General features: G+C 37.1%; 1 protein-coding gene across 3 annotated transcripts; it reads right to left on the bottom strand.

Moving 5' to 3' along the window:
- Positions 1-239: 239 nt before the first annotated feature.
- On the bottom strand, positions 240-18189 carry LOC140168267 (beta-crystallin B2-like). 3 transcript variants are annotated; one of them, XM_072191618.1, is made up of 8 exons: positions 18043-18189; positions 14154-14309; positions 11097-11142; positions 10016-10137; positions 4551-4677; positions 3437-3582; positions 2057-2183; positions 240-1051 (listed from the first exon to the last, which is right to left on the bottom strand). In XM_072191618.1, exons 2-8 carry the CDS (start codon positions 14258-14260, stop codon positions 539-541), a joined length of 1188 nt encoding a protein of 395 aa, XP_072047719.1. In that variant the 5' UTR covers positions 14261-14309; positions 18043-18189; the 3' UTR covers positions 240-538. The 3 variants fall into 3 exon arrangements, with proteins under 3 accessions (XP_072047719.1, XP_072047721.1, XP_072047722.1); XM_072191620.1 differs by lacking the exon at positions 14154-14309 and adding an exon at positions 12555-12666 and having other exon boundaries at positions 241-1051; positions 18043-18188; XM_072191621.1 differs by lacking the exon at positions 14154-14309 and having other exon boundaries at positions 242-1051; positions 18043-18188.
- Between the last annotated feature and the right edge of the window lie 1620 nt (positions 18190-19809).

Here is a 19809-nt window from a genome sequence, read left to right as displayed (position 1 = left end):
ATTATCAAGATTCTGGTAACAGATCCAAGAAATTGAAGTACTCACTCGATATATTTCAGTTCCTATCAGGAACCTTGTTCACTCTGCAATGACTGTAAAAAGTGTTTCTAGTTGTCAGCAGACCCAAGTGGCTGTGATGACGTCGCCACTTTTGTTGGTTGCTGTTGTGAGATGATCTGGTCAGCAACCAACAAAAGTGGCGACGTCATCACAGCCACTTGGGTCTGCTGACAACTAGAAACACTTTTTACAGTCATTGCAGAGTGAACAAGGTTCCTGATAGGAACTGAAATATATCGAGTGAGTACTTCAATTTCTTGGATCTGTTACCAGAATCTTGATAATTTAACTTGACTTTGAACGATCCTGATGAATCTCTTCAATAATATTTCGGATATGATGATCATTGATCGTAGCGTTACCATGTTTACAATGAAATAAACCATAAAACTACAATGCGTAGATATTTTTCTAATTGAAAAATACAAAACAAAAAATGCTCTCAAATCTATACATTTTTACTTTTTAATAATAGTATTCAAAGTGGCGTTTCATTATAATCAACGTGCAGATTATAACTCTGCGTTCCCTTGTATGTGCCACCTTCCTCCCAGCGCTTGGTGCCTCTCTTCAATACGGCCCTGAATGGCACATCGATCTTTCCCTCCTGGATAATGACCTGGACTGTAAGCAGGGTCTTTGCTTTGACTTTCGCCGGTAAATTAAATGTCCACGCATCTGACTGGGTGTTCTGCGATCCTCTGTTTTCTCCAACAGCGAATGTGTTTGCGACACTCAAGGAGATCTGTCCACTCTCAACGAAAGGAACACCGGTCTGGAAGGTAGTCGAAGCTTCGATCGTTGTACTGTTTTCCCAGTGCCACTCGTAGGTTTTAGTTGTGGAGAGCGAGCGGGTAGTGCTCCATGAAGCCTCTTGATCAGGACTGGTTGCGTTGGATTGAGACAGATTAATAAGAGCGACAGGTTTGGAATTCAGTAAGCCAGAAGCGATGTCAAATGTCATACTGAGGATTTCTGTTTTGAAAGCAGGCTGAAAAGAGAAAATGAAGATGTTGGTTTTAGAACGTGAACGTCATTATTCACACGTGATAGAAACATGTGGAGAGGTACGGGCGTAACTAGCCAGGGCCTAGGGGGAGTCAGGGGGAAAACACAACCCCACCCCACCCCGAAAATTTTCAGGGATAAAATGGGGATGGCAAAGAGTAAAGTGGAGGGGCAATAGTGAGATGTTGATATCGTCAGTGAATGCACGATTGGGTTGCAATAATTCTGTATACCACTATACCTCGAGGACAAAATGAAAGCTAGACTAATGATCAAAGATCATGAAGAATGTCGAGTATTAGTATCTGGACAACTTTAAACAATGCGACGATACGCAGAAATGATGTGACTCATGTTGGTCATACCAACTTGCTGCAACTCTAGCCAAACATTGTAAGATCTGACAAAAGGCGGATTTTTATTTCTGTGTACAAAATATTAGTTTTCTCTAGGCCTAAGGGACCGTTCACAAACACTTGTTAGGGGGCCTGATGCAAAAAGGGGCCCTTAAAAAGTTTGACCCTCCTAAGGGGGGCCTGAAAAAAATGACCACAAATTTTCCTGTGAAAATTGAGTTTATATGCTTTTCTATTGGGGTTGACCCATAATTTTCATGTCAAAAGGGGGCCCTTGAAATTTTTGAGGTCTGAAAAGGTGGGCCCAAAAATTTTTTGCGATGAAATAATTTGGCATCAGCAACCCCCCTAACAAGTATTTGTGAACGGTCCGTCCTTTTCGCCGGCAGTACAGGCCGGCATCGGATCGGAGTCGGGCATTTTATTGGAATAAAATAATAGATTTTGCGAATACCTAGCTTGACCAACTTGGTAACACATTATTGTAATATCTGTGGTGAAAGGTTTGCGAGAGTAATGAGTAATCACAAATTTAATATTTAATAATTTTGGCATATAAAATGACGATTAATCTATCATTAGTAGCCTATATCTTATTATCTTGTAAATAAAACTTGGTGATTCAAGCTTACTTCTTTTACTGGCCGCAGTGATGATATTTGGTCGTGGCCACCACTCCAACCTTTCGGATCAGAATAGGAACCTTCATGAATGATGTACTGTCGACCCGAGTAGCCGTAATCTTCGTACAAGATCCACCTGTAGAAATGAAATGAAATGTATCAATGAGCTCCCGGGGGGGGGGGGGCTTCGAAAAAAACATTTACGGGGATGGGCCACGCAGACTTTCGGATGCTGACTTTCTCTATACCTACTTTTTGCTGTTTTTGCTACCCATCAATATACCAATTTTCAACCAAAAACACCCAAAAATCGGGTGCTTTTAAGGGCACTTTTGCCAAAATGCCTTCAACTGGGCGCATTGGTCGCCACTGAAAACCCACCCATTGATATACCAAAATCGCTGAAAAGTTACCCCAAAACCGTGGCACATCCCCGTATACCTTCAACCAGGGAATGAGCTATTAGGGGGTGTAAGAATGTTTTGGCTTGCCAAAAAATGGAGGCAAGCATTTTGGGAAGCCCAGGGAGGAGGGCAAGCAATTTTTGGCTTACATTCATGGGGCGCGTTTTAAATAAGATAGTTTTACGGAAATTTTCCTGCTCGCGTGTATATATCTAGACCATTTAAGGAATCAGATAGCACATCAGACATACCAAATTGCATTCTGAATACGAGGAATGTCCTTTTGATATAATAATTTTGATTTTTTTTTTTTATTAGCGATATAATATAAATTAGTATGACAAATTACTAAAATTTGATATTTTTTATACTTTTACTATTAAATTCTTCGAAGTAAACGTGAAGATATGCATTTTTCCCAAAAAAACCTACATTTTTGTGTTTTGGGGAAAAATCAATATCTTCAATACAAAGGTCAAATTTTCAAATGATGGGCCGGCTTTTCATCCCAGCTACATACACTAGATTAGACATTAGATTTATACAATTTACTTCGAGGACTGTTAAATTTCAAAAATATCATTTTTAATCATTTGCCATATGAAAATGTGTATTATATCGCGAAATCAAAATTACTTCCTCATATTCAAAATGCAATTTGATATGTCTGATGTGCTCTCAGGTCCCACAAAAAATACGTACATGAAAACGTCGCTATCCGATCCCTTAAGGTTTGCAAATTGGGATCCCAAAAATTTGGCATGTACAAAGTGGGGGCAGAGATTTTTTGGCATGCCGAGGGGGCGATTTTTGGCAGGCCGAGAGGGGGAGCAAGCATTTTTTGGCATGCCGTTTGGTAATTTTACCTCTCCCTGGGGGTAAAACAAACAGGGGTTGTTGGAGCTTAATGGGGGTCGGAGGCTTATTGGTGGGGTTGACCCCCCCCCCCCTATAAAAATAAAATAAAAATGTCGGATGTACTTACGTTCCAGTTTTGACAACGATAGAGGACGTCTCATCATTGAAATGATAATATCCTAGGTTGTCAATCGCGTATTGAAATGAGGCGTGATTGCCTCCGTAGTTGCTATCCCCATAGAGTACAATATTTGGAGGTTCTGACAGATGGTCCTGCATGGAAAAAAAATTAGAAGTCAAAGTTAAAATTTAACAGTTAACGTTAAATTTTGCTCTCCATTCATGTTTTTTCCTCATTTTGTTTTAAAGTGGACCAAGTTTTGCGTTAACATGGATGATTTGCCCGGGAGGGCACTTAACACATGATGACCATGTGCTCGCCCGGCCCCGGAAAGATCCCCGTTTTGGAAATACCCCCTAAATTTAACCAAAAAAGAACTCCGAAAGACTCTTAATTTTATAATTTCACCTCTAAGACCCCTAAATTCTCATTCCTCACATTTTTTTTGCAGGCGATTTTGAGTGATGGATAAAGCAAACCAATACTTTGTCACCTTCACTTACGGCCCTACATGTTGCCGAAAAATAAAAATAAATAATTATAATATTATAGTGTATCATCACACACGCTGTGATATCTATGAAACAGCGTGTCATAAATAATTTGTATGTATGTATGATAATGCACTGGACATATCATTTCTAAATTCCACTCGTTTGTTGTTTTGAATTCAAGCTATTTTATTTTTTCAAACAACAAAGTTCTCTTATCTGTTTATGACCACTGTAATTTCTGACGTTTTGTTAAATTTGATGTCCGAAATAAACCCTGGCCCCACTCAGGGACGTTCCTAAGGATTTTGCCGGCCTAGGCAAAGCCTCTCCCTGTCGCCCCACCAAAGCATACCAAAAAAGTGTTAAGGGGGTTACACCCTTGAAAACTCCCCAGTTTCAATTCTTGAAGTATAGTGAATTCAGCACCTTTTGGTGTCATAAACGCGCGTTTTTTTTTTTCGCCTTTTTTTTGCGCCCTCTGCGTTTGCCGCCCTAGGCGACCGCCTTACCTGGCATAATGGTCGAAACGGCCCTGGCCCCACTTTTGAGAAAAAGTCGGTGCGGGGTTTTGAGAAAAGAAATATTGGACAAGATCGGAATCAAATTATGTTATCGCTAACTCCTACCGTATTGAGTCTCTTCAAGGAAGACAATTCGTCGTGGGATCCATGCCAGCTTCCTGGATTTGGGTACTCCCCCTCTTCCAATATAAATTGTCTGCCACTGAAATTGTTGTCCTTGTAGCCGACCCATCTGCCAAAAACAGAAATAATGATCATAGGTAAAAAAATATCCATATACCGTAAACGTTCGCCTAATGGCGCTATGGAGTTCATGGAAATGAGAGAGCGCCATCCCTGTAAAAGCCGACTATTGTCACTGATCATTAAGGGTACGTGTAGTTAAAGGGTGAAACCTATCGACACATACAATTATGAACAAGATCGAACAAACTTGTTCATGATAATGCGGTAATCATTCACCTGATACGTTGTGGCCCAGTGAGCAGATCATTAGACTATAGTGCGAGTATAAAGAGAACTTGTGGAGAAGATTGATGGTTCGAATCTCATGCAGTAATTTCTGACAGATTATGATGTCTTTCAATGGTTTTTTTTTCTGATTTGAGGAAATGTTATTCTATTCTCTATTTTCTTGATTTTATCTTTTTATTTTATTTTATTATTTTATCTTGTTTGTGTCTTTTTCATGATTCTTTGTTTTTATCGTTTCATTTTAGAGTAACTCAATCCATTCAATCAAATGTTGTAATGAACCTATTTGATTGTATACGCATTTGTTATGTGTGTGAGACGAACTGTCGCGTGCGACAAGTCTTTCAATTCGCGCGAGTGTCCTTGCCTATGCATCAGTGGTCATAAGCGGTATATCATTTTATTCGAAGGGGGGGTCCCAAATATACGGGGGTCATAAAGTCTTGGAAAGAATAATAGGAGGGGTGATCAAATGTTTTATGACCAAAATGTAGGGAGTCACACGATGACCACAGAAAGTGTTATTTTATTCAAAAAGACTGATTTCAATACAATGTTGGGGTTTGGGATCATACAATTTTTGTTGTCGAAATAGGGGGGTGCGCAATTTTATTGACGCAGACTTTTTGTAAATTTGGGACCCCCTTCCGAAATAAATGATAGCCCTCTAAGAGGATTCAAAAGATAACCTCTACCCCAATAATCCCTAGCTATATTTGTTTGAAATTGTTCCACGGAGGATGTGTCATAATAGGCTCAGTCTTCAAATGATATAAATAAAATTTGAATGAGTGAACGAACAAAATCATACAACGACCAACTGAATAGAGGCTGTGCATATGACGTATCATCCCGTAAATATGGCGGACTACTCAAATGCATTCAACAAAAGCATGATTGCATCTACCGCGACAGTTCGTCTCACCTACATAACAAAATGCACTACGATCAAATAGGTTGATGACAACATTTGATTGAATGGACTGCACTGCGCCATGATTACGGGGAAGAAACCGGTTCAAATCCTTTGTTTGGAGCCAATCGATAAACGCAAGGCCTCTATAGCTATCATTGAATACTGGCTAGGACTCCACAACACAATGAGAACATGTTATAAGGCGCTTTGGAAGGCACACAATACCCCAATGGCTTTCCATATTATGTGCACTCAACAACTATTCAGTATCGAAGCCCGGTATCGAAGTTACGTAATGTTACTATGTCAACGGGATCACGCGCTTAAGTAATGAACCACGATCGAAACAATCAGTACACAAAAAAGGCATACCAAAATAGCGTGATCGTAATGATCGCCATACAAACAGTGCTTGGTTCCGATACCATCACGGAGTTACGTAACTACTTCGTGGTCTGATAGTTATATGATCAATGGTCTGATCTACTTGGGTTCGATGCTTTTAAGAAAAGAAAAATAGCTGATCATTTATAATGCATAAATGAATAAAGTAATATTTACGCAATTTGAAACATTGAGGCCGTTCTATTTTTCAAAGGTCATTTAACTGTTAAATGTAGTGGAATATAGCACGCATTGATAGGTAGCAGGTGGAGCAAATTTTGTCAGCGGTTTTTGTTTCCGTTTGTTCGCAGTGCCTATTTATCTAAAAAAAATAAGAAAATTAAAATTAAATTAAAATAAATTCACAATATTCGTTCGTAAAATGGGGACAAAATCCAAAAACATTTCTTGATGCTTCTTCACATAAAAGTGGGGACAGAAATCAAGATTCGAACCAGTACCATTCACCATTCAAGGCGGACCCTCTACCGACTGAGCTAACGGGTCAGACAATAGAAGGCTGTAATTTTGAACTGAAGAATATTACAAAAATATGAAGAAATTACAATGTTATAAAGAGATTTACCAAAATGAGTTAGGTATAATGTATGAATCGATTTACAAATTAAGTCCAATGGCACTTTAAGAAAGAATACCTGAAGAAACCCCAAAACATTTGCTGCTCTAGCAAATAACCTAGTGACCTAAAGTATTGGGTCATGTCACGATATTTGTAGGCATTATGTCCAGGTTGCTCAATTTAACATACACGTATCCTTAATGCTGTTGAGATTTTACAAGGATGGCGCTCTCACATTTCTAAGAATCCAAAAGCGCCATTAGGCGAACGTTTACGGTACATATGTACATTGTAAAAATCATTATCGTCGTCATCGTCATCGTCGTCATCATCATCATCATCATCCTTAGGCTGCGGATCAGACGACCATCAGATTACTCCATGCAAAGTGATCTTGTATCAGGCGGTATAGGACACGCGACGTAAGAGGCTGACGAAACCAAAAGGCTGACAGCACGTCCAAAATAGACGGTTAGCAGTTAGGGACGCACCATTAGATTCTCAGGGGGGGGGGGCATGGGAGTTTGGGTCAGGCGGAATTTTTTTGTTTTCGCCTCCGAGAGCACCAAATTTTTTTTTTTTTTTTTCTGCGCCTAGCCTTCGGCGGTGAAGTTTTTTTTTTCAATTTTAATGTAAATTTTTATACAAAGTTGGGTGGGGGAAATTTTTTTTTTTTAATTCATCATTGAGGCAATTTTTTTTTTTTCGTCTCACTAGTGGGCAATTTTTTTTTTTCGTCTCACTAGTGGGCAAAGTTTGTTTTTTTCGTCTCACTAGTGGGCGAAGTTTTTTTCAAAAACTCCCATGCCCCCCCTGGAAATATAATGGTGCGCCCTTACAAATTGAAAAACAACAAGGGGCCTACTTACAGTGGGGCACTTTGTTGTGCCCCAACGGTTTTTAGAATTACATAATTTTACTTTGACACCACATAACACATTTAGAGTTGTTTGTGAAGATTTCATGATTTCGTGTTAATCCAATGGCGACGTGATAACTGGCGATATCGCATACACCCCCCCAGATATTTTATGACCCTGCTTGAATTATACCCTCATCATACCCGCTTACCACACTCACTTACATAGGCTCTACATGAACAAAATTAAGATTTAAAACTTTTAGCGGAAACTACAAATGAAGGAAAATTTACAGTTTTGTTGCAAATATTATTTCCTCTAACCATGGTAACCATGGTGACGATCTGTTACCATCCTCAGGTAGTATGTTTTGGATTGACCAAAACAGTTTTGAATAACCTGTACGTAACTAGCTGCGTTGTGGCACTCATGGCTTGCCATAAAAGCTTATTCATTAATAGGCTTGCGCAGGGAGTAAACTCATGAACTGGGTAATATTGAGCAATCTGAAAGTTTCACAAAATTCTACTCAATCGCAAACACTCCCTGCAAAATAATTGTCAAAAACTAGGCCTACTGACTGTGCAAATTTTTCAAGTGTGTGATATATTCAAAAGTATTATCACGAACAACTAAACAACATCAAGCAAACAAAAACAAATAAAAATTCCTTTAAAAAAGGAATGGGCGCCCAACTGTTTGGATACTTTTTTTTTCTCTTTAAAACAATAATGTAATATTAGCATAGAAAGAAGTCCATTAATTTTGTATTTTAAACAAAGAATATACGCACAACATTTTATCCCGAACATATCAGAAAACAATAATAAAATCAAATCCAAGCAAATTGTGGTTTTATTTCTAAGCTGGGCATACTTTTAAGCAAAACAGTTGCGAAGTAAATCTAGCAAGACCGAAATTAGACGCTCTTTGCAAAGTCAAGCCAAACAAGAGAAATGTGTCTGATTGGGGAAGGTGTTCTGACAATCCAAATATAAACTTAGTCCACCTCAAATGACCTGTAACAATTTGTGATTGACATTACTTAATTCACCTCGGATGACTTTGATCTGACATTCAACTTTTTCGTTCTTACACCAATCATATCCATAACAATTTAACTCTTACAACTTCCTGTCAACTCTCTAATTTAAAACTCTAAATTTCTGTCTGTTTGCCTTTTCTGTCTACAGTTTGTTACAATTATTATGATAAGCAAACATTGCTGGGTAGATAACAGGATTTAGTTATTTACTTAATCCAATCATGGAGGTAGTATAGCTACAACCTTGGCGAAAAATGTTGCCACACCTGAGCGTTAATTGGCCAACATCCTTCCCCGCTCCCCTATTGCAATGTTGATTTGGACAAAATCGTCATCATTTCTACATTACAGTCTCCCAACATTGGAAAATGGGGGTGGGGGGGTGGGGAAGGGCAAGTGTAATCTGAATGTGCATTTGCAACTATTATACAAAATAGTACGGAACTATCCCATATTTAGCTTCGATTGCGTGCTTTTAACACCAGAACGTGCTGGTGTGGCCCTGGTGTGGCAACGAATTTCCGCCAGAGTTGTAGTAGGCTTACTACCTCCATGATCCAATCATGGCAATAACGTCAATTTTGGTCTTCAGTGTTTTAAAATACAACAATGTAGAACATGTATAATTAATATGCCGTGTTGTTTGCATACAGTTTTCCGCCCAATTGTGCCACCATATTGCAACTTTGGCAATAACCGCTATATAGATTCTATGGTAATTAGCAAACAAAAGCCATCAGTAGAGTCCTCGTTAATTGATCTATAATCACTATGGACCACAATAGTCTCATCCCAATGGCATAGTCCAATAACCTCAATTACATAATCATAGTGCAAAATTTGACCTCAAGTTGCAGAGTATGAGTTTGTGTACCCAAATTTTCAAAGGATGAAAGTAGGCCTACAAATGTATTAGGGCTAATAAGAACTGTTCCCATGATAGATGAGCATGTTGTGGATCCTAGTGTATGGTCAAATGTCACCGTCTATCGGGTTTCTAAGGCACACGGTAAACTGGTTGAACCCATACAAAGGTCAGGATTTATTTGGTGTTTTTATAAATCCTAATTTTGTATTTTAAACAAAGAATATACGCTCACCATTTTATCCTGTGCATATCAGAAAACAATAATAAAATAAAATCCAAGCAAATTGTGGTTTTATTTCTGAGCTGGGCATAATTTTAGCAAAACAATTGCGAAGTCAATCTAGCAAGAGTGAAATTAGAAGCTTTTCACAAAGAATCACAAAGTCATGCCTATATTTTGGCGCCTCCGTAGAGGGCGCCAAAAAGGAAAAAATAATTCTTACACACTGCCGAAGACCTTGATTGAAGAGATTCTGTCGTTGAATCCGACATCACTCAGACTGGTCACATCTGACGAGAGTTCGCGTGAAGTTCCCTCGTAGTTGGAGTCTGCGTAGATCACGATCTAACATACAAATAATAAACAAATAAATAAATAAATAAAATAATAATAAAAAATTTAAATCGACTTTCAGTCACAGAATCAATAGGCCTAATCAAGTCATTCAATATGCATGTTCAGGATTAGTTAATTTTTGAGTTTGTTGGCAACATTATATCAAGGGCTTAGAGCCAGAATTGTCTATGTCCAAAAATGTCATTCTGAGAAAGACGAAAATGAAAGTTTGGATGAACACTATTGACATTGCTATGGCACCCTCTTCACTATTGGACTTAGTCACTCCCCGGGTGGGGGGGGGGGTCACTCTACCAAAGAAAGATTATCCATAAACATACCTAATAGTGAATTTAACTCATTTTGGCCAAAAATGGACATAAACAGTTCTGGCTTTAAACCTCGATATGCAATTTAATATATTAATTTTGTTTTTGTTTGAATCAAAATTCATTTCAAGAGCCAATGACCACCCACCGCAAATGGGTTTGTTGTAGGGTAATGGTAAGCATGGTATAAGTGGGCTATCCTAAAAATCAGCATCAATCAATTTGCATAATTTCATCATGATTTTCTGTTATCAGGCTTATAAAAAGCTTTCTTTTTATTCTTTTTGTGGTAAATCAAATGTATATTATCTCTCAATTATAGTGTCCTTGAATTCTCAACAAAGATCTTCAAATATTTGGAAATCACATTCTTGAATAACTCCTCGAAGTTGGCACCACATCAAGGTAGTGCTGGTCTCAAACATCTTCCGCGTCTCAAATACCAAATAAACTTATGCTAGTATGAAACTTTAAAATACATAATTGCAATGGGGTAAGTGGGACACTCGGTATCGTATTGGCAGATTTAGTGCTGCAAATGGAGAAGAGTATAGTAAGTGTCCCACTTACCCCACGGTCCCACTTACCCCCAAATTACCCTATGTCAAAATAAGATGAAACTATTATTATTATACTTACTTTTGCGGTCGCCATGGTTAACGATCTTTTCTTCTCTCTTCCTTGTCTGAAATAATGGCAAATCAGAGTGTGAGCAGTGGCGTAGCGGGGGAGGATGGGAAGCTCCCCCATCCCTGTGGGCCGCCCTGATATTTAAGATTTTAGGCCTTTTACTTTTTATTTTTCACATTTTTGTCAAAGTTTGCCCCTTGAAAGTTGCCTTATCCTTACCTCCCCCGTCTGAAATCGTGTCTAACGGATAATAGTATGGCTACCATGTAATTTGGTTAAAAGGAACTAGACTAGTACATCGTTTTCACATGTGAACAGGCTTCGTCACACAATGCTAAATAATCTTAAGAATTTTCCCCTGCTTGTTATGGTCTAAAACAAAACGGCAAACGTTTATGACAAGCCATCAAAGTCATGACGTGCAGCTAGCTACGCGTAGCTTCTTTCAAGCTACGTGCAGCTAAATGACCGATCAGAATCTTTATTTTAATCTGCACATGATTGAGTATTTCGCTGCACGTGTCATTGTGTTATCTATATCCTCTGTCAAAAATAAACCTTGATGTCACGCCATGTTACATAATACCCTTTCAATTAAAGGTCCGTAACCCGATCGACAGCATCATCCCCCGATTTTTTTCATTGTTGATGAGGTTTTGGTATCACATAATAGATACTATTTTTCTCATTACTATCCTGAAATTTGACGCTCCAAGTCGATGTATTTCCGGAGAAATCATGAATCACAGCGGTTTTACAGGTTACCAGTTTGTAAACAATAAAAATTTCTTCGGATCATGGGAAGAGAAAAAAGCGAACTACGCTAAGTGTAGTCTCGCGGCCAGACTGTATGTGGCTATCACGAGGATCGACGAGTGTCAGACCGACGCAAACTGGCTGTGTAGGAGACTACGCTAAGTGCTGAGGAGACGGTCCGCCGTATATAATTAAAACAATTCCTTGATTATTTCAGTTGGTGAAATAGCTCAATTGGCTAGCGCGCCGTTCTTTTACCCGAGAGGTACCTAAAAACCCGGTATCGGAAGGTTTTTTTCCTCTCCATTTTAACCCAAACTTTTTATATTCATTTGAAATGTACATATTGCAAGGGAAATATATTTTGTTTCCTTTTTTTTTTTTTTTTTACGAAAAAACAAAAAAAACAAAAAAACAACAAATATTTTCCGTTCAATACGGGCCGGGCATTGCAGCATGTCAGCATTCGTCATACGAACGGGAATTGTTGTTGTTGCATGCCTACCCAGAATGCAATTCACGTATACAAGGTATTGGATTGCAAATTTGGCTATTTATTCACATTTACGTTGAAAATGCTCTCGTTTTACAAAGCAGCATAAAGGGGAGATATTTGATATTATTATGTAATTTTAAAGACAATCCATATCCAAAACCAATAGGGTTACCCCCCTTTAAAGGGGCACTTCATGATTCACAGCCACGACTTACTCTACAAAGTTGAGGCTTTGTTTACACTGCATCATGATGCATAAGCTTTCCTGCTGATTCGGCTATTTGACAAAGATATTGTCCAATTTGTAATCTTAACACAGTAGCGGCACTGTAGTATACACATGTAAAGTAAAATAAATAAATAAGTTTGATTTATTTTGTCAAAAGTATGCGTAGCTCGCAAATTACTGTTCGAATCAATTGAAATGTAAAAGCCTTTTTTAGTGGTTGAACCATACCCTAGATGCTATCATGAAATACCCCCTTTAATTGGTTTGATTGAAAACTGATTTGCTCTTTAGAAATGGCATGAAAGAAAATGATTATTTTGGAACATGCATTGAAGCAATTGATTTATTATCCAAGGATCAACGCGGATTCATGAAGGGGCGACCGTGCCTAACCAATCTTCTGGAAACGCTTGAAGATGTGACACGCATGCTTGATGATGAAGGGGAGTTGACATGATTTATCTTGACTATTCAAAAGCATTTCATTCAGTTCAACACAAGAGGCTGCTAAAGTTACAGGTATACGGAATTCAGAGAAGGTGTGTGCTTGGATAAGTGACTTCCTGATTGTTAGAAAAGAAGAAAGTGGCAGTATGAGATGCAGAGTCGGATTGGACAGATGTTATTAGTGGTGTACCACAGGGGTCAGTTCTTGGACCAATCTTGTTCGCAATTTACATCAACGAACTGCCGGAGAACGTTGAATCAGAAGTCAAGATGTTTGCCGACGACAACAAGGTGTACAGGCAGATGGTTGGTGAAGAAGATAGTAACACAACCGCAGCAGGAAGACCTGGAGGCCCAAATATGGTCTGAATCATAACTGCTCAGTGCAAATAAGTGAAAACGAATGCACACGGGTAATACAAACCAAAGCACTGAATACAAAGGCTTATGCCACATGGCACGGAAGAGAAAGATTTTGGAGTGATAATTACGGAAGGTGGCAAGACAAGTAGGCAGTGTGCAGCGGCGGCGAATAATTAGACGAAGGCATTTCGCGATGCACAGCTATGCCCCTCTTTTCACAGCAAAAGTTCAGATTTTTATATCACTGGAAAGGTATAGGCCTATATACAAAATTTCGTGCAGATTAATTCGTTCAACAAACATATCGTCAAAATTGTATTTATGTTCTGGTTAACAGAACGAAATTACAGCACAGTGAGTAGCCTATGGAGCAGTGTAACATATAATCATGCATAACTCGTAGATGCAAAATTGGAATCAATGAACTGAAATTTTAGGAATAAGCATTTTATCGTGGATATCTACTGACAAAATCTCATACAAAGAGGATACTAGAATCACAAAATACCCCTTTAAGAAGAGTAATACCGTAAAACCCCGTCTACAAGCATATATAGTGTTTTTTATAAAAGCTTAATTAATTCGAAGCAAGCGTTAATATACCAATACAATTGATCGGTCTTAAAATAATACTTGTTTGTATATGCTTGGATCCGTAATTTATTTTCTCAAACTCCATAATGGCGACTGGATTAATGTAGCCTTCATCAGAAGCACACTATATGCTTGTAGACGGGGTTTTACGGTATTCGCTTTGACAAGAACAGCATCTCACCTGCAGTACTCAGTCCAAGCACTGTGTCCATAACACAAGTACCACAAGAATGATATTATTATGATGGAGAAAGTCCAAAGGAGAGCCACAAAACTCATCCCGAGCATTAAACATCTGAGCTATCCAGAAAGACTACAGCAGATGAAGCTGTATGGCCTGAAGCAAAGGAGATTATAAAGAAGCTAGGGACCTAATTGAAACATTCAAGATCATGAAAGGACGTGAAGGTATTACATCAACAAAGCTCTTCACTTTGAATACCCAACCCAGAGGCATAGATAGAGGACATAACTTCAATTAAGTCAGCGGCACTGAAGAAGGACCTAAACTGCAGGAAGAATTTCTTCTCGACTACTAATCCGCGTGATTTCAGAATGGAACAACCTCCCAGAAATAGTTGTAGAAGCAAAGATAACAAACCAGTTCAAGACTCCGCTTCGCTTGGAATATGAATGAAAATGGACATAGGGTCAAAAAAAAGGCCGGTATGAATGTGTAATACATCTTTTTTTCTTCAGCAACAGCAAAGTTCATGTTAATATTCAATTCCCCCTTATATTAAGGGGTCTAGAATGAGCGTTTATAAATGGCGTTTCGACAGTATTTTTGTGGGACATGAGAGCACCTCAGACGTATCGAATTGCATTCTGAATACGAAGCATGTCTTTCTGATATCAAATAATTTTAATTTTTGCAATTCACGATATAATACAAATTTTATGACAAATTATTAAAATTTGATATTTTTCAAATTTTTGATATATAACAGTCCTCGAAATAAATTTTATAAATCTAATGATATATTCTTAAAGTGTATGTAGCTGGGAGGAAATCCCGACGATCAATTGAAAATTTTGACCTTTTATATTGAAGATATGGATTTTTTCCCAAAAGACCTATTTTTTTTGTGTGTGTTTTGGGAAAAAATCCATATCTTCAATACGAAAGGTCAAAATTTTCAATTGATCGTCGGCTTTTCATCCCACCTACATACACTTTAAATATAAATCATCAGATTTATAAACTTTACTTCAAGTACTGTTAAATATCAAAAATATCAATTTTAATGATTTGCCATAAAATGTGTATTACATTGCGAATTTCAAAAAAACAAAATTATTTGATATCAGAAGGACATTCTTCGTATTCAGAATGCACTTCGATATGTCTGATGTGCTATAATGTCCCACAATAAATACTGTCCAAACGTTCATACCCCTTCCCTTAAGGGATCTAAAATGAGCGTTTATTGCGTTTCGACAGTATTTTTATGGCACATGAGAGAGCACCTCAGACCTATCGAATTGCATTCTGAATACGAAGCATGTCTTTCTGATATCAAATAATTTTCATATTTTGAAAATCACAATATAATACAAATTTTATGACAAATTATAAAAATTTGATATTTTTCGAATTTTGATATATAACAGTCCTCGAAGTAAATTATATAAATCTAATGATATATTCTTAAAGTGTATGTAGCAGGGAGGAAAAGCCGACGGTCAATTGAAAATTTTGACCTTTCATATTGAAGATATGGATTTTTTCCTAAAAAGACCTAATTTTTTTTGGTGTTTTGGGAAAAAAAATCCATATCTTCAATACGAAAGGTCAACATTTTCAATTGATCGTCGGCTTTTCAACCCACCTACATACACTTTAAGTATAAATCATCAGATTTATAAAGTTTACTTCAAGTACTGTTAAATATCAAAAATATCAATTTTAATGATTTGCCATAAAATGTGTATTAAATTGCGAATTTCAAAATTCAAAATTATTTGATATCAGAATGACATTCTTCGTATTCAGAATGCAATTCGATATGTCTGATGTGCTCTAATGTCCCAAAATAAATACTGTCCAAACGTTCATACCCCAGCCCTTAATGTAGCTTGATAATTAGTTTACAACGCGTAACTTTAAGTGACGTATCAAGAACCACAGCAATTGTTGTACGACATTTATGAAGCTTATTTTGAATAGCGGTAAAAATTGAATAGATTTTAATATTCAAATAAAAGTAATACTAGCGATATGAATATACTGTTTTTAAAAACCAAACTCATAATTTGCAAATAAACCATAAAAACCCGGTGTCGAATGTAGTAAGTAGTAAGAAATAGTAACCAGTAAACACAACCACGACAACACGTTTTTAAAATGTTTTAAATAGGGTATATTTTGGGTTTTGGTTTTGTTAAAAACATGTTAATATGACAAAAATGTCCGAAGTTTTCCGTTTTACGGAAAACGGAAGAAAATCACGGAATCGGAGGTACAACACGGAAAATGACATTTTTGTATGATGTGACAAAAATTGTTAAAAGATAAGAGAAATAAATGTTCAAAACAATCATGAGTTGTGTATGTCAATTTTTATGATAAAAATACTGTTTTTATAATACCCCCTATATCCCTCCAAACATCGTAACAGTCGGCCTATTATTGTGAGAATATTCCAATCAGAGCATATTGATCGCGATATTGAACACTTTATTGTGAAATTAATATCATTGTTTATACATTTTAAGCTTTATTCATGACACGGATGTACAAATTTTACAACACGGAAAATGGATTTTAGAAAACGGTAAACTTAGGACTCTAGATAAAGGTATTGAAAACGTTTTTAGAACGTTTTGTATGAAAGTACACTACCACATTTTTAAGGGGGTACTACACCCTTGTGGTAAATTTGTGACTATTTTTGCATTTTTCTCAAAAAAAAAATAATAACACACTAGTAACAAAAAAGATGTATATCAAATCATAGAGGTAAGGAATCCAGTTACTACACTGGAATTCCAGTGACTCAAGACAAGCGGTACGTTATTTATGATAAGAATAGAGGTACCGCTAGAATGTACCTCATTTCTTAACATATATAATGAACCACTTGTCTTGAATCACTGAAATTTCAGTGAAGTAATTGGATTCCTTGCCCATATAATATACATAACCTTTGTTACCAGTGTATAGTTATTTTTGAGAAAACTGTAAAATTAGTCACAAATTTATCAGGGGATGTAGTACCACCTTAAACGTTGTCAAAATGTTCTTGTAAAATATTGTATTCTAAAGAATATTTGCAGTAAGTTATCAAAAAAATGTTTTTGAATATTATAAAAACGTTTTATTCCCTTTATATATCCTTTAAATATACCGACATTTAAACGTTTTCTGCATGGCATCCTTTTTAATCTTCAGCGAATAATGTCGAAAATGTTTTTTGTTTGCTGGAAGTAGTAGGCCTATATGTGTCAGTTTTTTTAAGCAGACACGAGTTTGCTCACCGATAGCTTCACAATCGAATGCGTAACTATCGTGCGTAAATTTGAAGCTAGAGATCTCGAGTAAGTTATTGGTACATCTATCTTTACACATTAGATGGCATACATTGTTTGTATTGACCAATCTATATTCACACATTCCTATACACCTCAATGGCCGCCATAACTGGGTCCCCATTGGGTCCATCCCACTTGAAATGTGAAATGTTGCGGCCTTGGCGGGGATTTTAAATAAAACTGCACTTCATCACCCGTGTTACACATAGACAAAAGAATGATGAAAGTTTTCGACACAATACAACGAGAGATAATACAATTTAACGTCGTTTATATAACTTAAAGCGGCTTTAATCCACCCAATTGGGTAATCACAACACCAGTTTGGTGCGGAGGGGACCCAGTAGGCCCTATGGCCGAATGAATTCCGACCATCACTTGGCTCGTTGGATTCGTCTATACAGAAATAGAAGACCTTGCTATTTTTTCTCGGAATTTTCTCTACTTGCTTTAGACAATAGCAGCAAACGTCAATAAACTCTTTCGTCAAACATTAAAATTCATCAGGTAAAAACATATAATTAAAATAAACTTACTACAATTATAGTCCAAAATGCTGATCCCTGTTGGAAGGGTGTATGTGGTTGGTGATGATGTCCTTGATTGAGAGCTGACAAACCAGTTAGGCCTAATAGAACGACACTAATGATGTTCCAGCTAAAACTGTCCAATTTATACATGTACTGTCCTCCTTATAGCATGCTCACCATGTATCATACCACACCCCTAGCGGAAGTACCATTGTTATCCCACAATGCATTGGGCCGACCAGATACATTTCGTACATCACTCAGTACGCCACTGACCAGTCTCTATTGTTATGCATAGTCGCGCTAAAAGTCGATCGATACATGTTGAAATCAGGACAATTCAGAGATACATCTTCAGTAATGTCAGTTAAAAATATACCATTTTAAAAAAAACTGGGTGTAAAATTAGGCATGGAATTGTGTCTTTCGGTGTAAGATTTTTTGATTTTTACAGGCCTCAACTTCGCCCGTGAGCTTTTTTTGGAATTAATTTGTTTGCGTTTCAAACTAATATAGTTCGCCGAAGAAATATATTTCCCACCTCTGTAAGGCACGTCGTGTGGGTCTATATATTATAGTTTTATCAGAATATCCCTTTGATTTCACCTTTTTCACTTCCGACTGGCAAAATGTCCAACCAGTACTTCATTTCTAATTATAACCAGCAGAAATAATCGATATTTCTATTGTGACTTGCAAAATCATCTATCCATAGGTACATTCGCAAATTGATCTTGACAAAATTGGTAGTCGGAATTGAAAAATGGTGCAATCAAAACCGAAATTCTGACAAAACTATGACATATTGCCCTACACTCTCAGAAAAAAAGGTGCTACTTAGAACCTTTTTTTGTCCTGTATTTAGAACCCTAAGCAGTAATAAGGTTCTAAAAATAACCTTTAAAGGTTCTAAAAATAACCTTTAAAGGTTCTATAAAGAACCTTAAATATTTAAATAGGCCTGGGGACATTCTAATTCATTCATTCAGGGACTCATCACCAAGTTAATAAAAGTAAAACGTAGTGTTAACCTTTTTTGGTACTAAAAAATCATTTTCTTGGATAAAACATTTTTTTTTCTGTTCTACGAAGAACCCTTTGAGGTTCTTTCTTTAAGATTCCTTAAAGGTTCTGCAAGCTTAAGGTTCTACAAAGAACCCTTTTCTTGGCTACAGAACCTTTTTTGGTTCTACAAAGAACCCCATTCAAAAAGGTTCTGTACCCAAGAAAAGAGTTCTTTGTAGAACCTTAAGCTTGACGAACCCTTAAGGAATCTTAAAGAAAGAACCCTCAAAGGGTTCTTCGTAGAACAGAAAAAAAAGTTTTTTATCCAAGAAAATGATTTTTTAGTACAAAAAGGGTTAACACTATGTTTTACTTTTCTGAACTTTGTAATGAGTCCCTGAATGAATGAATTAGAATGTCCCCAGGCCTATTTAAATCTTTAAGGTTCTTTATAGCATCTTTTTAGGTTCTTTTTAGAACTTATTACTGCTTAGGGTTCTACATACAGGACGAAAAAAAGGTTCTACGTAGCACCTTTTTTTCTGAGAGTGTATATGATGTGCTTTAAAATGTTGGAGGATATCTTTCGTTTTATGTTACTTTGAAAAGCAAAAACGTTGACACAAAAAAAGCTCACGGGACAAGTTGAACCTGTGAAAATAGAAAATCTTACACTAGAAACCTAAATTTCACACCTAACGTTAACACCAAGGTTTGAAAAAAAATACCTGTCAGTATCAAGCATTTTAGTCTTCTTCTGACATTCAC

This window comes from Amphiura filiformis, chromosome 13 (genome assembly GCF_039555335.1).
Source record: "Amphiura filiformis chromosome 13, Afil_fr2py, whole genome shotgun sequence".
NCBI lineage: Eukaryota > Metazoa > Echinodermata > Ophiuroidea > Amphilepidida > Amphiuridae > Amphiura > Amphiura filiformis.
The sequence above is the reverse complement of the archived record's forward strand: the minus strand, read 5'-3'. Positions and strand labels throughout refer to the sequence as shown.